The following is a 20,929-nucleotide window of genomic DNA, read 5'->3' on the forward strand; positions in this document are numbered from 1 at the left end:
TTTTTTTTTTTTTTTTTTTTTTTTTTTTTTTTTTTTTTAATGTAGATAACTCATGTATGATAGGCTATGTAAAACATCTCTTTTTCTTGGTTTTCTCTGTATCAAAAATCTGCAAATTAGCAAACTAATTATTACAAAAATGTAAATCTTGCAAAAAAAGAAAGCCACAGCAACAATTTTGTAGACAAGTCTTCACTTTGAATTTTGTCGTATAACTGCTTTACTATAATATTACAGACTCAAAAGACTGTTGAATGGTGACTATTCATAAGTGCTCTGAGGATCCAAACATAGAGCTTGACATATATGTCTTTGATACTGTAAACTGTAAGGCTGAGAATATTTTCATGATCCACATCAGTATCAAGCAGCAAGAAAATGCCTATATAAAGCAGACACACCAGTAACTTTAACACTTGTTACCAATATTTCTTTGTTGCTCTAAATTAGTTGACAATTTGACCTGCTTAAATAGTTAATTATCTTGGCATCTTAGAAACTGCTACATTCATTTCACTAAACATTCTATTACACACCACCCCTGTCCATGCTTGCAGCTTTCTCCTCCCTTAGCCACCTGAGATTTTGGTGGGAGCAGAAGGCTGGACAGCCCCACAGCCATGGGAGGCCCTGGAGGATCAGTCTTTTCTTCTGTAGGGTGAAGTCAAGGTGACAGCCCAGCCACACGTCAGGAGAAAAAAAAAAAATCCTGTAGTGGGACCAGGTCTCTTTCTCTCTATTATATTTTCAAAATACATTTAATTATTTTAAACTCTGTAGACATTGCTGGTAGTCAGCTAGAGAGCAAACATGGCTTTCCCCAGGGGTTCTACACTCAAAATGGCTGCTCTCAGGTTTGTTTGAACTTCCCCTCCACCAGCATATTGCAATGATAAGTGCACAACACAGGCAAACAAGATATGACAGTCATAAAGCTATCTGATGAATATAATAACCCTACAATATATCATTTTTATCATCAGGTTTTGAGCTTTTCCTCCTCATTTTCCTCCCTTAGGACTCCTAACACTTCCACGGTCCTGAGCAAGTTTGAAAAGAATCAAGTTGCTTACTGGAGAAATGTCAGATGTTAGAGGAAGAATGGATAGTAAGTCAGAAACTGGAGGAAAGCACCCACTGGCCAGACTAAAAATCGGATTGTGAATGGAGGCAGGAAAAACAAAACAAAACAAAACAAAACAAAACAAACAAACAAAAAAAAAAAAAAAAAAAAAAAAAAAAGTTTTCCTAGCTAGATGCTCGCTCAAGGAGCAGAGCTGCTCAGAGCATAGATAAGCTTTCCAGATTGTCTGCCCTGATTGTGGTGGCAGTGGGATCCCTGAGGATGTAGGGATTTGGCTAACTGCTGCTTCTGAAACACATGAAAACTCTGCTTGAAAGCACATCAAGCAGAGCTGCTTTTCCAGATCAGCCCCTTGAGATCTGGCCCCCATATCTCTCAAAGGAGAAACATGGCAGGAGAGCAGTGTGTGTGCATCCATGTATGTTCTTATGACTAAGTCCCCATAGTGAGCTGGCCATCAGACTTCTTCATAATTATGAGTTTGCTACGAATTAAGGCAACGTCAGCTTATTCCCTTAAATTTTACCTTCCTGTAAAATGTGTGTGACAAGATGGTAATTACCAAGTCCTAAACATTCAGCCCTCAAAGAGAAATGCCTGGCTCCAAGGAAGGCTCACAGCCATGAATTTCAAAGTGTGAAGACTCCTCTCAGAGACAAGCATTAGGGTGCCTAGCATCTCTTTGACATTTCTCCAGCTCTAAGCAATCAGATCTGTCTCCTCCCTACCCTGTTGACTATCTCAAGTGATTTCTCACACAACTGGATAGTTTTTTTACACTTTTTTTTAGTTGGCAAACTCTCTTCCTATTGCAAGGAGAACCTTGCACTGTAACACCCCAGCCTGCAAGAAAAATAAAGGAACTGAGTTTTTTGAATTTCTTTGAATTTTTGTGCACATAATATGATCATAGAATCATCTAGGTTGGAAGAGACCTCCAAGATCACCTGGTCCAACCTCTGACCTAACGCTAACAAGTCAACCACTAAACCATATCCCTAAGCTCTACATCTAAACATCTTTTAAAGACCTCCAGGGATGGTGCCTCAACCACTTCCCCGGGCAGCCTATATGATGAAGCAGCTAAACCAGGTCATGGACCATAATTGGCAAGAAGCATAATCTTAATCTGCATTGTTGTATATGTCCCTGAATGGGTGGGATTTAGCTGATGATCACCATATTAATAGTCTGTGATGTCCAGCAGCATCGTTGTTTCAAAGGGCTGCATTGTCCTTTGTGCAGCATAAAAAGAATGATCCTCATCAGTGACTCCAGTACAGTCAATAATAGGTGCTTACTTTAAACACCTTTTCAGTAGCTTTATTTTGCAAATAGCTGTTAACTGATTAGGCTGTTAGATTAAACTTTGTTCAGTAGAGTAAGCAAAATTAGGCTGACAAATACACATCATGTCAATCTGTACACAGTATTTCAAGGAAATGTTACATGCTGCTGTTACCTACCAATATTTATGTATTTCATTACATTTTAGAAGCTTACAGAAGAGAGACTACATGGCAGTTTTTGTTCTGCTCCTAGGTAATCTTGGACTGCTCACAAAGTGACCACAATGTTTAATTAAACAAGTAAACGTACTTCAGATGAATTCAACGTACCTATAAATAAGGTCTGTTAAACAAAGATGAGTAAATGACAAAACATATAGTATGAGCTATTATTTACAGCTGCTTCTGAGACAATGGGTCAAGAGTGCCATTCATTACACCCAATATCCTAAGCAGTATGCTGGGGGCTTTGGGAGTCTGCTCTGGATTGCGTCCATCCTCTCAAATGTATGCTACCCAGAACAGTTATGGTGGTGAGGAGCCTCAGCTGCCTTTTGAGGGCAACTTTAAAAGGAAGGGTGGCACTGAATGAGCAGAAAACAAATGAGCAGCAAGAGCAGACTTCCACCCAGCATCAGGAGAGAAAGGTAGGAGGGCAGTTTTTTGGAAGTGTGCTTCATATTTTGTCGTATTTTAAGCCAACTGCTCATTGTAACTAAGGGAAGTATTCTACTTTCTTGTTGAAAACTTCTTCAGCATTCAGCTTATTTGGACAGTTTGCCACAGGAGTTTAGATGTTTAGATTTATTTTGCTTCTGGTTTCATGCAAAGCAGCACACTTGAGTAGAATTGTACAATTATTTATTTATTTATTTATTTTATTTCCCATTCCTTTTTTGGAAGGAGCTTCTTTTTGGTTTAACAGCAACAACTACAACAAAAAATATCCTCTGAAAATATTTTTTTTTTAAAAAGAAAAATTATTTCCATGGGAAATCATATTCATTTAGGCTAAACAATTGCACTGTCAGAGAAAAAAAGAAAACAGAGACAACAAGAAGTTGAAAAGGAAACTAAAGATAACACCTTAATTGTTTTTGGTTGGCTTCATATCCCTTTTTACCATATTTGCTTAGTTTCTTTACACATAAAACAAATGAAGGTAAAAATCTATGTGACATATTTACAGCCTAAATGAGCTTAAACTTTTTTTTTTTTTTTTTTTTTTTTCTAATTCTGTCCAGTATATATAGTTAAACTGGTGTTGAATATTTTCTGCTGTGAAAAATCGGGTTAATAAAAATCCAGCTGGCTGTGCTTTCTCTGTTTTGGGTGGAAATATGCCAAAGGAAGGAATAATAGGCAGTATGAAAATACTGACTAAAGGTGAAGGAAAAACATAAAAAATCTGATATTTACAGCAAGTGGAAAAGAGCAAAGATTATGTTAAATAATTAGCAAGTAGAAAAAGAGAAAACAAGATGCACACCAAACAGTAAATATATGCACTCTGATTCCAAGTGTCCTGTATTTGTGACGGTACCTCCTGAGTACACTGCATCCCTGATGCTCAGGTGCCACCACCTAAAATCAGACAGACAATGTCTGGCAATAGAAAGTCTGTCTGTATAATACAGGCTGTTCCTGGTAGCGGTCAGGGGTTTGCAATCTATAGTTCATCATCTATATTTGTCTTCTAGTTAGCTTTAATAGCGTGCTTGTAAGAATATTTGTTTCATCTGGGGGAGAACGCATTATTCTGTTACGTTCTGCCCAAAATAAACTCAGGCATCAAAGCCCAAAGCAAATGGATTAAGTTAGTAGTCAGTACTTTTGTTGTTGTGTCAGTATTTTTCAATCACGCTGTATCACAATGATAATGATACTTAATAGCATATGCTAATAATCTCTTTTTCACTATAATATTTTTTCTGTTAATTAAAGGAAAACCACAATGAATGATGATTGCCAAGTGCTTGAATACTTTCATGAGATGCTTTTCCAAAAAAAGAGACTCACAAAATGGTCAAATTACTGCACTCACAAGAGAAGGATAGCACTATTTGCATCCTAAAGAAGCAAATAAAGAAGCAGACTAAAGCAATGTTCAGCAAATATTTCTCTCCATGTCTGTCCTTCTCTAAAACAGTATCAACATAATAATTACACATAACAATGCTAAACAGCTACTACTGAAATAAACTACAGCCTGACATTAAAGATGTTTACTTAACTGGCATTTAATGCTTCAGATTAGTCAGGCTCTTCCACTACATTTTGGCAGTGTAAGATCAGAAAATTTGATTTCTCCTTGTACATTTTTTCCCTACATGCCTACTCACAGCTAGAACCTACAGGATTTTACAGTAAGACTTAGTCTGGCCAAGCAGTGCCAACTGCCTGAAAATGAGAGTTTCATGGACACATTTTGGTTTTGCCAGGTGCACAGCAGGTTCAGCCCCCTCCACTGGGACAGAGCTGGAGGAGAGGCTGCCAGCCTGTGGGGCAGGAGACTGCCACACACTCAGGCCAAGCAGCCCAGAACAGGCCATAGGGAACAGGGAGGAATAAGGAGGGCCCAGCCCTGTGCCCTGGGGTCTTCTGAGGCCCTGATGGAGCCTCACCGCAGCAGAGGTCTCCCTGCCATGCCAGGAAGGCAGCTCAGAGGTGCCCATATCTGTCCTGTCCCCAAGCCGTGAGGTCAGTGCTGATATGTAACTTCTCACCTCATCCCTGAGGATGTGCTGAACATCTGCCTTGCTCATTTCAGTGAATTGGTCCTTTCAGAGCAGCTGAAATCTCCTGTGGGAAGTGGGAAAATGGGACAAGAAGAAATCTGTAGACCTGTTCAGGCTTCCTAGATCCACTACACCTACATTTTTAGTGCTCAATGGTCCCATTGCCTCTCCTGGCTGAGAGGAAGGAGGAGGGTTTTGTGAGTGGTGTTGACATTCAGTCTACCAGTACAGAGAAAGGGGAACAGCAAGGATGGAGCAGCAGGATGGGGGTGGCAGGACCATTCCTCAGTTGGAGACTTGCAGGGCACAATGTAAGAAGTTGAGTGAGAATTCAGAATCTAAAATTACTGATTTTCAAGAGTAAAGCAAAAGCTGCATTTTTATTTTATTTTATTTTATTTTATTTTTAATCTCCTGCCCTCCTTCTTCACTGGCCTTGGCAACTGCAAGGCTGTTTCTCATTCCGTCTCCCAGATGCTGTTGCACAGCAGTTATTTTCCCTTTCTTACATCTGCTCTCTCAGAGGCTCAACACAGGTCAGTCCCTGGCTCGGCTCTGGCCAGCAGCAGGTCCCTTTTGGAGCCAGCTGGAGCTGGCTCTGACCAGACATGGGGCAGCTGCTTGGCTCTGCTCACAGAGGCCACCCCTGCAGTCCACCTGCTACTAAAACTTTGCCAGGAAAACCCAATACATTGCCCAGTGCAATGGGACACACCATTATTCAGATGTGAGGACACCCAATTATACAGTTAATTTTATCAAATGAGATAGGTGCTTCAAGGGAAATCTCATTATAAAAGTTTCATTCTATTAAATGTATAATTGCAAAATAATTTAATCTTTCATAAACAATGAAATGTGAATTTTCCACACATTCAACTAGATGGAGGCGTTTATAATTGCTCTGTTTTTTTCTTCCTTCAGCTTCTCTTACAAAGAAAAGAAAAAAAATTTGTAAACGTGCCTCAGCATTAGGACGTGCCATATAAGCTGCGCCATATCACTGCGTGGATTTGGTACCTCAGTAAGGATGCAACTGTGCTGTGAATCTGTAAATGGCTCTTGCATAAAGAGCAGCTGGTCGAACAGTATCCGCATTTCCATGTATATCTTCATGGTTTGCATTATTCTGGCCACAGTGTTTGGAAATCTCATGGTTATCATCTCAATATCACATTTTAAGCAACTCCACACACCTACCAACTTCTTGATACTCTCCATGGCCACAGCTGACTTTTTGCTGGGATTCCTCGTCATGCCTTGCAGCATGGTGCGCTCTGTTGAGCACTGCTGGTATTTTGGCGACTTCTTCTGCAAGATCCACACAAGCATGGACATTATGCTGAGCACGGCTTCCATCTTCCATCTTTCTTCCATATCCATTGATCGTTACTATGCTGTGTGTGACCCTCTAAGATACAAATCAAAGATAAATACTTTTGTTATCCTGATCATGATATTCATAAGTTGGACTGTCCCTGCTGGTTTTGCTTTTGGGATGATCTTTCTAGAACTAAATTTGCTAGGAGCAGAAGAGATTTATAATCACATCCATTGTGCAGGAGGATGCTTTGTCTTTTTTAGTGAAACTTCAGGTGTTGTGGCCTCTGTAGTGTCTTTTTACATCCCTGGATTTGTTATGCTGTATGTCTATAGGAAAATATACTCTATAGCCAAGAGGCATGCAAGATCCATTGAAGCAATTAGCCAAAAGAAGAGATATGAAATGAAGCACCACATTTCATGCTGCAGAGAAAGGAAAGCTGCAAAGACATTATGTATAATAATGGGAGTATTTTTTATATGCTGGAGTCCCTTCTTCTTCCTTACAGCAACTGATCCATTTATGAATTATGTGGCTCCTCCTATTCTCATCGATGCTTTGGTTTGGTTTGGTTATTTAAATTCTGCATTGAATCCAATTGTTTATGCATTTTTTTACATGTGGTTTCGCAAAGCATTAAAGATAATTCTGTTTGGAAACATTTTTCAACAGGACTCTTCAAGGATTCAATTATTTTTAGAGTGACATCCTTTAAATGGTTGATTCCTGGCTTTGAGATTTTTTCTAGAGGCTGACCTCCAGGAAACAAGAGCTGAAAATGACAGAAACAACCCCTATTTGTTTGCTGATTTACCAAATTTGGTTCAAGCAGATAAGGAGCTGTTGTGTTTTATGTCTTCTTTCATTCAAGACTGGGAATTTTATGTATTGTTTTGTTATAGCTATTTATATGCTATGCGGAGGAAAGCAAAACCTAGGTTTAAAAAGCCTACAGCAGCTCCTTAACTGTTTTTAATCGTTAAGAAGTGATTCTGATACAACAGATCATATTTCTAAATATATATATTTCTGTTTATTTGCTGTCCTCTAAAAAGAGCAGAAAAGCCTTTTATTTTGAATATACAGACATCTTTGAGTAAACACCCAAAGCTTTTATGTTTTGTCCCTCCTCTTCAGTATATGTGCAGAGGTCAAAATAGGCCAATGTACAGTCATGCCAGTATGCTGCGTGGAGGGAAGATAGGAAAAGAGAAGTCATGTTGCTCCTTCTCTTTCCATTTAAACTAGTGGTTGTCACTTTTGTCATTTAAAGGCTTTGCTGCTTAATGAGGTCAAAAGCATTTTTGGGATCAAAGATATTGTGGAAAACACAATAAAGGGAAAAAAAAGCAGTAGTGAAAAGCAACACTGAATCTGAAAATGCCAGAAAATTATACTTTTGTAATGAAAATTTTGTTGTAAAATATCCACACATTTGCATCCTTCAGAACTTTATATAGCTTGGATATATTGATATTTTGGCTTACAGCAGTGCTGTGACAGCCAGTGAGGAATCTATATAAATAATTGTTATAGAAATGCTATGGCTTGCCTGATCGTAGGGTGAGTGGGGCAAGATGGACATGGAAGCATCAGGAGGAGTGGCAGAAAAAGGATCATAGGAATGGCTTGGTGTCATGGCACCTGGGTGAGCAGGCAGTCAAGATTACATCTGTGTGCAGCTTTTCTGGACACCCAGATTGAGACACAAAGGACAGACAAGGAAGTCAAAAGCTAGCACGTGGCTACCAGCTGAAGAAGGCCCACAGGCTGTCATTTTTTAATCTATGAACTGGCTTTGCTAGAATTAACATATCATGAAAGAGATGGAAATAATACCTCTGCCCTGTTCCTATGACATCTAGTTGGAGTATGAGGGACTAGTTCTGTGAATGGACAGTAAAATGTTGGTACCTGAGAAGAGGCTATGGGGAAGCTGATGACTTGGTATTGAAGGAAGAGCTATGTTCAGTGGTAAATGATGTCCTCCATTCATTTTGCTGGGATATGTCCACACTGTACATCTTGTCTTTCTTTTTTGGGTTCTGTAGAGCTCTGAAGCATTCTGCACTGTAGAGCATAAAAGTTCAATGATGCTACATGTCAGCAGAGCAAAATATATTAGGATCTGAAATTGTCTCCTTTACACTGTCATCTTGTAAGTTTGCACTCTAAAATGACATAAAAATGAACAATGACTGAAATATGCAACACGTCAGCTTTTGTACTGTGGAATATAATTCTTGGTAGTGACAATATGACCACTTTAATTCTTCATCACAGAGCAATAAAGGAATTTAAGATTAAAAAAAAAAAAAAAAAAAAAAAAAAACTCTACCATTCCAATAACTTTTCTAATAAATTAATGGATAGTTGTCTTTTTCCTCATCCCTGGTGAGGTTTGTCTGATGCAGTTCATTTTCTAATGTTCAGTGTTACTTTCTGAAGTAAATTGTGTGATCTCTAGAATATCTTGATCTCTCTTGAAAGAGCTGTTTCACGGCTGCTGCCAGGTGATATCTCCCTTTTTCTGATGGTGTTATAGATTGAAGGAAAGTGGTATTTCACTAAGAGGAGCGCTGCCCACCTGAGGCTTTTAAAGTGTATTTAATAAATTCAGCATATGTTAACATAGACCCTTCAAGAAGTTAAAGGAGACATTGCTTTTTTTTTCCTTTCATCCACGATATGCCTAGCATAAAAACATCAAGACTGTGTAACACCAGAGACAAGATTTTTGCTGCTCATGGGCACAGGGGTGGGCAGTCATATTTTCCTTGAGTAGCAACTGATGACAGCATCAAGTCATACTGAACTCCATTCAGTTGCTCCAAAGTACCTCTGGCCCATGCAGTTCTGGCACAGCAGGAGGCTCAGAGAGAATTGCAGGAATCGAGAGCTGCGTTCTCACCATACTTGTACTGAGCTCCTGAAGCACCCAGTTCAGGCTACTGTTGGCCTGACTGCTAATTCATCTACTTCTGAAAAAGAGAAAAACAACCACAGAAAAATAATTCTATGTCATTGCATTTTTAAGATCTGCTATGGTTGAACATAAACTTTCTTGGGTGTAAAAGATGAGCCGTCAGATTCAGCTGTATTTTGTACTCTGCTGAGAACATTTCCACTGCCTGGAATGTATCTTCAAGCTATTCCTCAAATACTTTTGCCCCTTGATCATGAACTGAATGCACTTTAATAAGAAAATTTTGTTTATGTTGAAGGACTTTGAACTCAAAAACACAGTAGTCTTTTCCAAAATTTTACAACTATTAACCTTTTCAGTCTGGTATTTGCAACGCTTGCAAATGCAACCACATTTTGCACCTTTCCCCAGCTTTTCCTTTTATACCATGTTATAATCTTTTCTTCCTTTTTTTTTTTTTTTTTTTTTTTTTTAGTGTAGAATGTTGTCATCTCTAGAATTTTTTAATAGGTTTATAAATATCCTCCTCTGCCTGAAACAGCAGAAATGTTACCCCCCCCAGAACCTGTAACTGTCAAGAATGTGATCCCATCTGATTATCCTACCTTTCATTGGTAATCATTTTCTTCTTCTTTCGACATGTTTGTCCCACACTCCTGAAGACTGATAGCCATCTAACTTAAATGTAGGCATCTAAGAAGCACTACATCTGCTTTAGTCATTTGTATCTCTCTTTGTACTTATTGTAGAAAAATTGTCACCTTCAGAGCTTGTTTTATTTCAAGAGCTTATTCATTTTTAGTTGAGACGAATTGTTATTGCAGATGCTCTTTCTCTTGCTACCAAGAGGAACTTCAAGTCACTAGCATAAGGTTTTAGATGATTTTAGATGCAATTTTTAGGTACTTGAGATGAGAATTACTTAGCATAGATGAATCCCACAATATGGAAAAATGATATGATCTTTGGACTCCAAATAACTTGCATCAAATGCCAGTTTTCTGGAACTACCAGTTAGATGACTTCTAAGAACCAAATATTGACTAACAAGAGCCCTGAAATGAGATTGTGGAACTCATGGAGCTGCTACTGAAGACTTGTCTGAAAAGCTGCATCTGGGAGAGAGCGGTGGGACATGTAGATTGTGGGGTCCCAGAGGCACACATGCAGTTCCATGAGGTCCTGCCCTGGAGCACATCAGAAGGGAAACAGGTCAGAAACTGTGAGCAGCTATTAGGTTATCCTGTGGAGGTGACTTACCAGGGGAGGCAGGTAGTGAGGCTTTGGCTTAGAGTAACCTCAGCTATGCCACAGACACTGCAGAAGTGTTAAGGTCATCCCAACATCATGGCTGCAGAAGATCACTACTGTCTAGTTAGTGTAAATGAAAATATTAGGAGATTTTTTTTCAGTATATAGACCAATAGTTCTACTGAAGGCCAATCTAGCCAAGATGTCATCAATATTTATTCATTGCAAAAGTAAAAAGGAGCTTCCACACACAGGCTGCTGGTGACCTCCATCCACACCTACAAGGCAGTTTTTCTCGTTCTTAACCTATAAGTCAGTTTTGTGCACAGCCCAGCTCAGAAAGTTTCAGAAATTATTTTTTTTTCCTCTGGTATCCTATTACCTGGAGGTAGCATTATCCCAAAGAGCTTCCTTGCCTTCTGTTTAGAGTGTCTTCTCTGGCAGAGCAACTTTAATGAAGTCCCAGGTTACTTTCTCTCATTATCTCTAATCATAGGCAACACAAAGTTATTTCTCTGTGAAGGGGACATACAAATGAGAGGTGTTAATGAGGCCACGGGGTCTCTATTTGAACCTGAGATTTTGATAAATTAGGAGAGCAGAAGAAAAATGCTTCTTGCCATTGTCCAATCAGATCATGGGTTAGATCTAGTGATGTAGAATGTACCTAACTGCAATCTCAAAGAGTCATCACATAAATGAAGTGCAAAGGGTATTTTTAAATTCCGTATCAACACATTTAATTACTGACCTTATTAAACACTTCCCAGATGGCTACCTTTTTCAAAACAAATGAATCTCCAGTGGGTGATTTCATATGTTTCAACTTCACTGAAAACTTCTGCAAAGCAATTAATCCAACATTATGAAAGGATTTGTCTTGTTGGTAAAACTATGTCTATTCATTTTGTAACCAATAAATACATCAGATTTACAACATCACCTCCTCTCATGCTTCAAACAAAACTGACAGGTTTCTTGCAGCTAGTTTAGGACTCACAGATGGCCACCTGTCCCCTCTACCTTGGTGCCTGTGTCTCGTGTTTTGGTGGTTTTGACACATTGCTGCAGCCTGTGGGTTGCAGCCTGCTATGGCCTTATACATATGGCCTCCAGCTGAGCCTCATGGCCTCCCCCTTGGTCACCAGATTCAGTAGCACAGGGCAAGAGGACGAGCACTGACTGTCTAGACAGAACCCTTCCAGAAACCTCACAAGGCAACCATTGCTCCAAAATGGACTATTTTAAACAACTAGATAAAAAAGTACATTAGTGCAGTGTTCAAACCGAAAGAATGAGCTCTCAAAATGGTTAAATAATGCAAAGTGTATGGCTTTTCTTAGATCATTAACTTCTCTAGGCTGTACAGACTATACGCTCTCTCCTGTACATTACATTAATACTCATTCAACAAAGAATAGAGGAGCAGAAAATGCTAGATAGTCAAACACAAGATACTTAGTATTCTAGGAAAGGCTTTTACTTATGTATTTTTTTCTGATCATCTTAGTTATCTACAGACTTCAGTATAACTGCATCATCTAAAGATCTAATTCAGAAAAATACTGTGCCTATCTCTAAGCACTTTTGGACTTGTTTCCATTAGACATAGCCTAAATTTGATAACCTTCTATAATGAAATAACTAGCTTGACAGGTGAGGGAAGAGCACTAGGTATTGGCTGCCTTGGTTTCAGAAAGGTTTTTGATACCGTCTCTGATTAGTTCCTCATAGACAAGCTGCTGAAGTATGGACTGGATGAGCAGACTGAGTTGATTGAAAGAGCAGATTGAAAACTGGGTGAATGGCTGAGCCCAAAGGGTGGTGATCAGTGGTGCAAAGTCTACCCCTGGGATCAATATTGGGCCCAGTCCTGTTCCACATCTTCATCAATGATCTGGGTGATGGGCTAGGGTGTACCCTCATCAAGATAGCAGATGACACAAAACCGCGAGGAGTTGTTGATAGAAGAGGGATCGTGCTGCCATCCAGAGGGACCTTCACAGTCTGGAGAAACGGGCTGACAGGAACCTCATAAAGTTCAACAAAGATGAAGTGCAAAGTCCTGCACCTGAGGAGGAACAACCCCAAGCACCAGCACATGTTGGGAGACACCCAGCTGAAAAGGAGCCTGACAGAAAAGGATCTGGGGATCTTGGTGGACATCAAGTTGAATATGAGCTAGAAGTATGCTCTTGACACATTGGCTACGCTGGACTGCATTAGGCAAAATATTGCCAGCAGGTGGTGGGTGGTGATCCTTCCCTTGTACTAGGCACTGGTGAAGACACACCTGGGTCCAGTTTGGAATCCTCTGTAAAAGACAGACATAGATATACTGGAGAAAGTCCAAAGAAAGGCCATGAAAATGACTGAGGGACTGGAGCATGAGGCAATAGGCACAAACTGAAACACCGGAGGTTCCATCTGAACATCAGGAAATGCTTTTTAACTGTGAGTGACTAGACACTGGCACAGATTTCCCAGAGGTAAGGGAGAATATTTATTGCAAATTCATCCTTGGAGGTATTCAAAGTCCAACTGAACATAGTCCTGGTCAACAAGCTATAGGTGGCACTGCTAGAGCAGAGCAGTTGGACAAAATGACCTCCAGGGGTGCCTTCCAGTGCATTCTGCAGTCCTGTGATTCTATGAAGTCAAATTCTTATAATACTTACTAAGTTTTGCATAATGTTATTTAGTCCCACAGAGCTAGATTTTTTCTAAGTAAATTCATTTTCCTTCTTTGTAGTCTTTGTAGTTGTGTATTTTTTTTCTTCTTCTTCTAAAGATCTTTCACCTTCATGCTGCTGTGTTACCAGCATAGTGTATAGGTAACTGAAAATATTTCTGTGAAGTCCATGCCTTTGTAAAACAAATTTACCTTTGTAAAACAAATTAATTTCCTAAGACACCAGATCCACAGGTAAGTGGGAACTCCATAACCCACTCCTAGATGTCCAGGCTTCTTATTTCCCATAGTTAGAGGGGAACTTAGTCTCCCTAAGCATTATAGTCACAGCATACTGACTAAAAGATATTTATCTGTTAGTTAGAAAGAGATCACTGAAAACAGGGTGTTGTGTGACTTATACTCTTTGGATTTTCACTGTTACCAACAGGAGAAAACAATTCTTTGAGAAAATTTGAACAACTTTTATGCTGCATTGCTGTGATTTCTGCTTTACTGAAGCCACTTCAGGGGAATAAAAGAGGTTCATTTTCACAATGCATTATTGGAACCATATTTCATGTTAGTAATCAAATAGTTCTCTCCAACCACTACTTAAGAACAACTTGGAAATAACAAAGCACAACACAAAGTAAACACATAGGCTATAATAAAATCAAACTATTATCAAACAAAACAATGACTACACAGCTTTCTCACCACACTGTCCAACCTGGTGTAAGTAATTCTCAAAGACAATTTCTAAGGTCCTTTTAGCAGCCTTCCTTTAGCCCAGTTATAGATCTTTTTTTTTTTTTTATACATATATATAATGATTTCAGTTCCCGTGAATTTGTTAGCTGTTGTTAAACATTTCATTTCTGAAAGGTGTCAAACTTTGCTCAGCACTGTGTGCTGCACCATGCTGCACCAATTGTGAGTTGCATGGGACACTGCTGCCTGAAGGTAATGCTTTGTGACGTGTAGCCTCTTTCAACAGCTATTTGTTTGAAATTTAATTTGGTCTGCACAGATTTCTGCACAGGTTTATATTTCAGTCACTTCTTTCAATTGAGGATCGTCTGTGTGAAGCTTGCCTATCTCTGACTTGGTTAGTTAAAAAAAAAAAAAAAGGTTTCTAGGCATGCTTGTCACAAAAATGCTGACAGATCTCAAAGATGTTACTGTGGTACACCATGACAGTTTTGCTATTTTTTCAGTCAATAAATCATTCTGCTGTAGAGAATCCCAGAGATTTGTATTTTATTTCCAGTAGAAAGTTCCCTCGTTTGCCTTTAAAATGACTGCCATAAAGGTAGACTCCATTAAATGATTTTACATTTCCCTTATTTAATTTTAAAAACAATGATTATTTTCTGCAATGTTTTGGTGGCATATTGTATTTCTCCATCAATAAGAACCCAGCCACTGCTATGCTGAATAGCAAACTATTCAAACAAACAAAAAAAATATTTCGACTTGTAATGCATCTCCTTATGTATGCACAAGGGTCATCATTAATATCTGAATATCCACCTCTGATCTCAGAGGTCTCAATTTATTCACATCAGTAGTGAGTTACTTTTGTCTTTTCTTGTAAGAAAATATATATTATCTTTCATGTGGTTTATTTATTTAGAAATAAACAAATGTATTTAGATTGTCCAAAAGCAGGTGATAGATTGTTCTAAAATTACACTACTTTTTATTCATCTGTATTGTTTACTAAAGTATAGAGAAAGTTTTTGTACATCATACAAAAGCTGTGGCTACAACCAGCATGAGAGAAAATTCTGTTGTGTACCATTAAATTAAATACAATAATCTTAAATACAATAATCTTATGTTTATTAAATATTTCATTTCAAAATTTCATTAAAAGTTGTAATTATTCAAAACTGTGCAAGTTAGAATGCGTCATCTGCTACAATAAGGAAAAAACATAGCATCTTCCCTTCACCTCTACCTTTAGTCTCTCTTTTCAAAGACTGCTTTTGGTATGACTTATAGCTATCTTAAGTCACCAAAATAGCGAAATTATACATGAGAGTAAAGGAATTAAAAGCAAAAACAAAAATAATGGTCTTGGGAATACAGATACTTTGTTTATCTCCTGTCTGTGTAAATCCCTAAATTATACCAATTATACCTTTTTTTTTTTTTTTTTTTTTTTTTTCTTAAAAACTACTGGGAATTAAGTGTAATGTCATAAAAGAAAAATAATTTTACACATTTCATTAATCCAAGCCAAGTTTTAAAGAGGGTCTGCCTTTTAAAGATACTGCAATATTACTGGACAATAACAAACCAGGAAAATGTCTACTTAAAAAAATCTATTGATGATGCTACTAAAACAGATGCAGGTAGGATTAGCCTATAAAACTGACCGACAAGCATTATTTTTGCTGTTTTTATGCTCTGTTTCTGTTTTTTCTTTATTTGAGGATGATACCTGTTGGAAAATTCAGTGGACTAAGATGCTTCCTAAGTTCTTTCCGAGTCCAAAATAGGAATAGACGTAGAAGAAATGGGTCTGGTTCTCTACAGAGGGAATTAAGGGAATTTTTTACTCTGAAATAATCAGTAGTGCATTCATTTATAGCTACTGCAGCTTGACCACAGTCTGCTATAGGAGAAAAGATAGAACCCTTTCAGTTAGTGGACTGATAATTATGCAAAACGTGTTACAACTGATTTCCACCAGATATGTTCATTGCTAGTATGTTATGGTCCACAAAAGGTGAATTTAGCATCATAAATAATTTGGAAAAAGGGGTTTTGGCAGCTGATTTGTGACTCATAGGATAAGCATTTAGTTGTATAGCTCACTAACTGAAACCTCTGCAAAAGCTGAGATATGGGAGCTGGCAAAACATTTCTCCTTTAGAAAACAACAGTGTCCTAGGACTGAAGAGACAAATAATTCCTGTACGGTGTTTACAGACTTAAGTGAATTTGAGGGCTGTCTATGTCTGTGTATCTTTTCCTTTTAATACTCTAAAATGATGGATATTAACATCTATATATAATGCAATCACAATATTTTACAAAATACTCTAGATACAACAGAATGCATTAAATAAAATTGATGTTGTCATGCAGTTTGTTTAATTTAAAATGTAATTAAGTTTACTTTCAACTGCCTTATTTTAAATATTATTTGCAATGAATTTTTAATAGCATCCAGTTATCATGTACTATTTCAGAAGAATAACAGGTTGCAGTTCATCTCCATTTAAGCCAAGAGAAAGTTTGTCTCTGAATTACTGCATTTTCCTCAGGAATTTAATTCATGCGCTTGACTAACATTGTCTTGTCTTCCGGTTTAGGACTTGGAATCTTCTGGAAACTCATGAAAATTATATCTACATATATTTCTGCATATCCAACAGAAAAATCTGATTAAGGATTGATTATGCTTTCCGAGAATACCTCGACAGATTGCTCCAATTTTGGAAACAGGTCCTGTCCTGACAGCTCCAGGTCACCCGGAGCACGAGGGGTATTGTATCTCTTCATGACTGCAGCCTTCCTGCTCACCATCTCAGGGAATCTGGCCATAATTGTTTCTATCTCCTATTTCAAACAGCTTCAGTCCCCAACCAATTTTCTCATCCTATCCATGGCCGCCACAGATTTCCTGCTGGGCTTTGCCATTATGCCCTACAGCATGGTGAGATCTGTGGAGAACTGCTGGTATTTTGGGATGACGTTCTGCAAAGTTCATTACAGTTTTGACCTGATGCTCTGCTTAGTTTCCATTTTCCACCTTTGTTCCATTGCTGTGGATCGCTTTTACGCAATTTGCCACCCTCTGCATTATGCCTATCTGATGAGCATGAATGCCATAAAACAAATAATAGTAGTGTGCTGGTCAGCTCCAGCGGCTTTTGCTTTTGGTGTTGTTTTCTCAGAAGCTTATGCTTCTGGAATTGAGGGCTATGAAAATTTGGTCAAATGCTCGAGCTTGTGCCCTGTCATGTTCAACAAAGTGTGGGGGGTTGTTTTATTTATGGTTGGTCTATTTGCTCCTGCTTGTGTTATGATAGCGATCTACATTAAAATTTTTGTAGTCTCCCAAAAGCACATATGTGAGTTGAGCCAAGCACACAAGCACACAAAACGAGATATGAAAAATGAGCTTTCTAAGAGTAAAGACAGGAAAGCTGCCAAGACTTTGAGTGTAGTTATGCTGGGTTTCTTAATATGCTGGTTTCCTTGTTTTTTTTCAATCTTAATTGATCCATTTTTAAACTTCTCTGCTCCTGCATGTTTGTTTGATGCTCTAACTTGGCTTGGTTATTTAAATTCTCTCTGCAATCCATTAATATATGGCTTTTTCTATCCATGGTTTCGGAAAGCATTTAAATATATTGTAACAGGCAAAATATTCAACTTGCAATTCCGTACTACAAAACTTGTATCTGACGATCAGTCACACTAGTAGATTCCATAGCCGACAGCAGATCTAAAGGTGAAGAAGAAACAGCGGATTACTGGGTACTCATGGTTCAGTAACCAGTCTGAAACATACAATTTGAATTTTGCAAAACAGTACTGTAAAATTATCTCAATGACTATTTCCTTAATAAAATCAAACTCCTTATATTTAGTTATTTAATTACCACTTGTGCTGACTCTTACTGCCTTGGTAGTGTTTGAGAAGTTAAGCTGTTCTAGAATCAATTCTTGTATGTTTTTGTTATTTCAGGAAGTATACAGTCCATAAACCCAATACTTCTCCTAATTCTGTATGCATGCAGCAAATCTTTCTTGAGCTTCACCATCAACAATCTCCTAAACTGAATACTTTCCACATTGATATGGTGATAGCATATGCCATCCTTTTGTGACTGGGGTGTAAATATATAGATGTATAGAGTCTGCTGTTATTCCCAAGCAGATGTAAGTTCAGTATAATATTGGCTTAAAGTTGCTCTTTTCCCCTGAAATCAGTAGAATCAGGTTTGCAGCCCTTATCCTCAGTGTGTGGATACCCAGGAATGAGAGTGCTACTCACACTTGTATGTACATGCTTGTGCTTTCTTAGTTTTGATGTCATGTTCCAGATGCTATAACATATCCTTGCCTATGGCTCCCCTCAGATCCCCTCCAGCAAACCTGAGCACTGAACTGAAGCCTCTAGCGAGGTCTATGCCATGCTAAGCTCCCTCTGAAGTCAGTAAGGAGTCACTCACTGCCAGAGTTCACATCAAACACATGCTGCTAGCAAGGTAGGCTGAGATGTCATCATTGAACACAGCTACTGCAGTCCCGTTGCTGTGCACATTTCCTCCATCTTACCTTTCACAATACGCGTGCAGTGCATACTGTACTTTTTAAAAGTTGGACTTCCAAGAAGCCACTCCCATATTTAATCGCCTGTTAGTTTATCTCAGCTGTGTTGTTATGGCATAGCAGCAGTGGCTTTTCATTTTCTTTGCTGAACACATTCTCTTTTGGATCTGGAAAACCCCAGTATCACTCCCACCATGAAACATTTGAGACAGCAAGGAAATGGAAGGTTGCAGTCTTGTCTGGGGTGGTGTGTAAGGCTCTTACTTTTGCTAATAATAAACATAGCCCCCAAGGCTTTACAGATAATACAAGAGCTCTCTGTGTGAACTAGCTGAACACTTAGATCTGGGAACAGAGCAGGGCTTAGTGCCCAAAAGAACTGAGGCACCCAGAAGTTGGATAAGACACTGCCCCATGTCATTGCTTGACAAGTGTCCAGGGAGCAATGCAGACCTCTGGATGAAACAGTGAGGCACTGTGAGTGGTACCCAGGGAGAATAAGGATGCTGAGCCCTAGGTTGCTTATGGCCAATGGCTCTGAAAAGCTGCATCCCTTTAATATAGCCCAGTGCTGACATTCAGGCTTGTCTAGACTCATCTTAATCTTATTGTGCTCCTGCAGTGCTTTCCTGAGGGACAGCTCTGGGACAGCTCTGGTGAAGTGTAGAGCAAACATTTTACAGGAAAACTTACTAGACAGGGTACCATCTAGGATGCTCTCAGAAGATGCAGGAGCTTACTGCTGAGCCCCATGAAATACACAGAGTTTGGAGACGATACAGAAAGTCCTCATCATGCTGATGGCAGGGAGAGGGAGCTCCATGCCAGGCAACAGGGGACACTACAGAGCTGGTGTCACAGCCAGATGTTCCAGGTCATGCCCATATGTGGCTCAGTGTGGCTTCTTTAGACAAATTTCTGTGCCTTCAGACCAGCTTTTGTGTAAAAATAAGAGTGCATGCCTGCACATAGTGCAGGTGGAAGTCCACGAGAGGTTCATAATGAAAGCTAGCAAATGCTGAAGATCCCTGATGTCCTTCCAGCAGTGAAGTCATGATTCAGATACAGAAACATAGAATAGATAGAGTCATAAGGTTGGAAAAGACCTCCAAGGTCATCTGGTCCAACCATCCCCCTACCACCAATGTCACCCACTAAACCATGTCCCAAAGCACCACATCCAACCTTTCTTTAAACACCTCGAGGGACGGTGACTCCACCGCCTCCCTGAATTAATATGAATGAATATGAATCATGCCACAAAATATGTGACATAACACTAGACTTGAAGGCAACTACAGATCCTTTTTTAAGTGTCTTCATAATGTTTGCTGCCAGCAGTGATCACCACTGAACTCAACCATTTGGGAGAGTGAGTTTGAATCCCTACTGCTACTTCAACAGGAATGTGTTAAGTTAAAGTTAGGTGTCTAATTAAGTCTTTAGGTCCACATTAAAGCATTTCTGAAAATTCTCCTACATATTAGATGCCTAGCTGGTGACACATGATGCAGTCAGAGACATTGTAAGTAATGATTAAACGACTTAATTAACATATAGTATAAATCATTCATAGTCAGCCTGTTGCAATACATCTCCTACAAAGACAGCATTTCTTCCAGACTGCAGATCCTCAGAGAATGACTTGCAGTTCAGGAAGGCTTCAGTGTGTCATATCCTTGTATCATCCAGAGTGTGCCCTTGGATGCTTAGTCAGCCTTCCTACACAACTTTTAGGCTGCCGCTGACCTACCAGAGCAGTTTTCCTGGCCAAAATGTCTTGCAGATCTGTCACAGGGTTGGGCTTAGTTCCTGGATGACTTTGCAGGATGCCATGCTGTTCCACCTGCTCCTAAACTTTACAGTAGTCCTAAACCTTGTGCTAAACAAAGCACTGTTTTGCATGAAACCTAGGGCAGCAGAGTAACAAATGGTTTTTGCAGACTGTGCCTACTGGCGCACAGAACTAGTGTGTGTGGTTTTTGCCATAATATTCACCACAGTCAGTTCAATGAGGTACACATTTATATTCAGATGCAAAAACTTCAGATCTCTTCAACTTTTCCCCTCTTTAAATATCATGGGAGGCTTTTTTTTTTTTTTTTTTTTTTTTTAATGAAACACATGGTCACCTATTAATTTATTTTTTCATGTTTTAGCATGAATTGTAGTCTATATCAAATCCAGGCTGTTTTCCTCTCCTCAGGGCAGCAACCAAAAGCTTTAGGACTTCTTGTATCTTTTTTATTGTGAATGGTTCCATGTTAGAATTGCCTTGGAGGATATATTTCCAGTCCTTCAATCAGGAGGGAGTTCAAGCTCCTACATCCAGGTGGGAACCCTGGTCT

The 20,929-nt window shown here is 39.0% G+C and overlaps 2 protein-coding genes across 2 annotated transcripts in view; both read left to right on the forward strand.

The window, feature by feature from the left end:
* The window catches only part of TAAR1 (trace amine associated receptor 1), a 10,605-nt gene extending 1,878 nt beyond the window's left edge, over positions 1 to 8,727 (forward strand). Inside the window, exon 3 of the mRNA XM_035321327.1 lies at positions 6,036 to 8,727. Coding sequence (XP_035177218.1) covers positions 6,142 to 7,140 — 999 coding nt within the window. The 5' untranslated portion in view covers positions 6,036 to 6,141 and the 3' untranslated portion in view covers positions 7,141 to 8,727. The remainder of the gene's footprint in view (positions 1 to 6,035) is intronic.
* TAAR2 (trace amine associated receptor 2) overlaps positions 1 to 17,904 on the forward strand; it is an 18,636-nt gene extending 732 nt beyond the window's left edge. Inside the window, exon 2 of the mRNA XM_035321326.1 lies at positions 16,613 to 17,904. Within this exon, the coding sequence (XP_035177217.1) occupies positions 16,699 to 17,727 (1,029 nt within the window). The 5' untranslated portion in view covers positions 16,613 to 16,698 and the 3' untranslated portion in view covers positions 17,728 to 17,904. The remainder of the gene's footprint in view (positions 1 to 16,612) is intronic.
* Positions 17,905 to 20,929: the final 3,025 nt, after the last annotated feature.

The sequence above is a fragment of the Oxyura jamaicensis genome, chromosome 3 (assembly GCF_011077185.1).
Source record: "Oxyura jamaicensis isolate SHBP4307 breed ruddy duck chromosome 3, BPBGC_Ojam_1.0, whole genome shotgun sequence".
In the NCBI taxonomy this organism is placed as follows: domain Eukaryota; kingdom Metazoa; phylum Chordata; class Aves; order Anseriformes; family Anatidae; genus Oxyura; species Oxyura jamaicensis.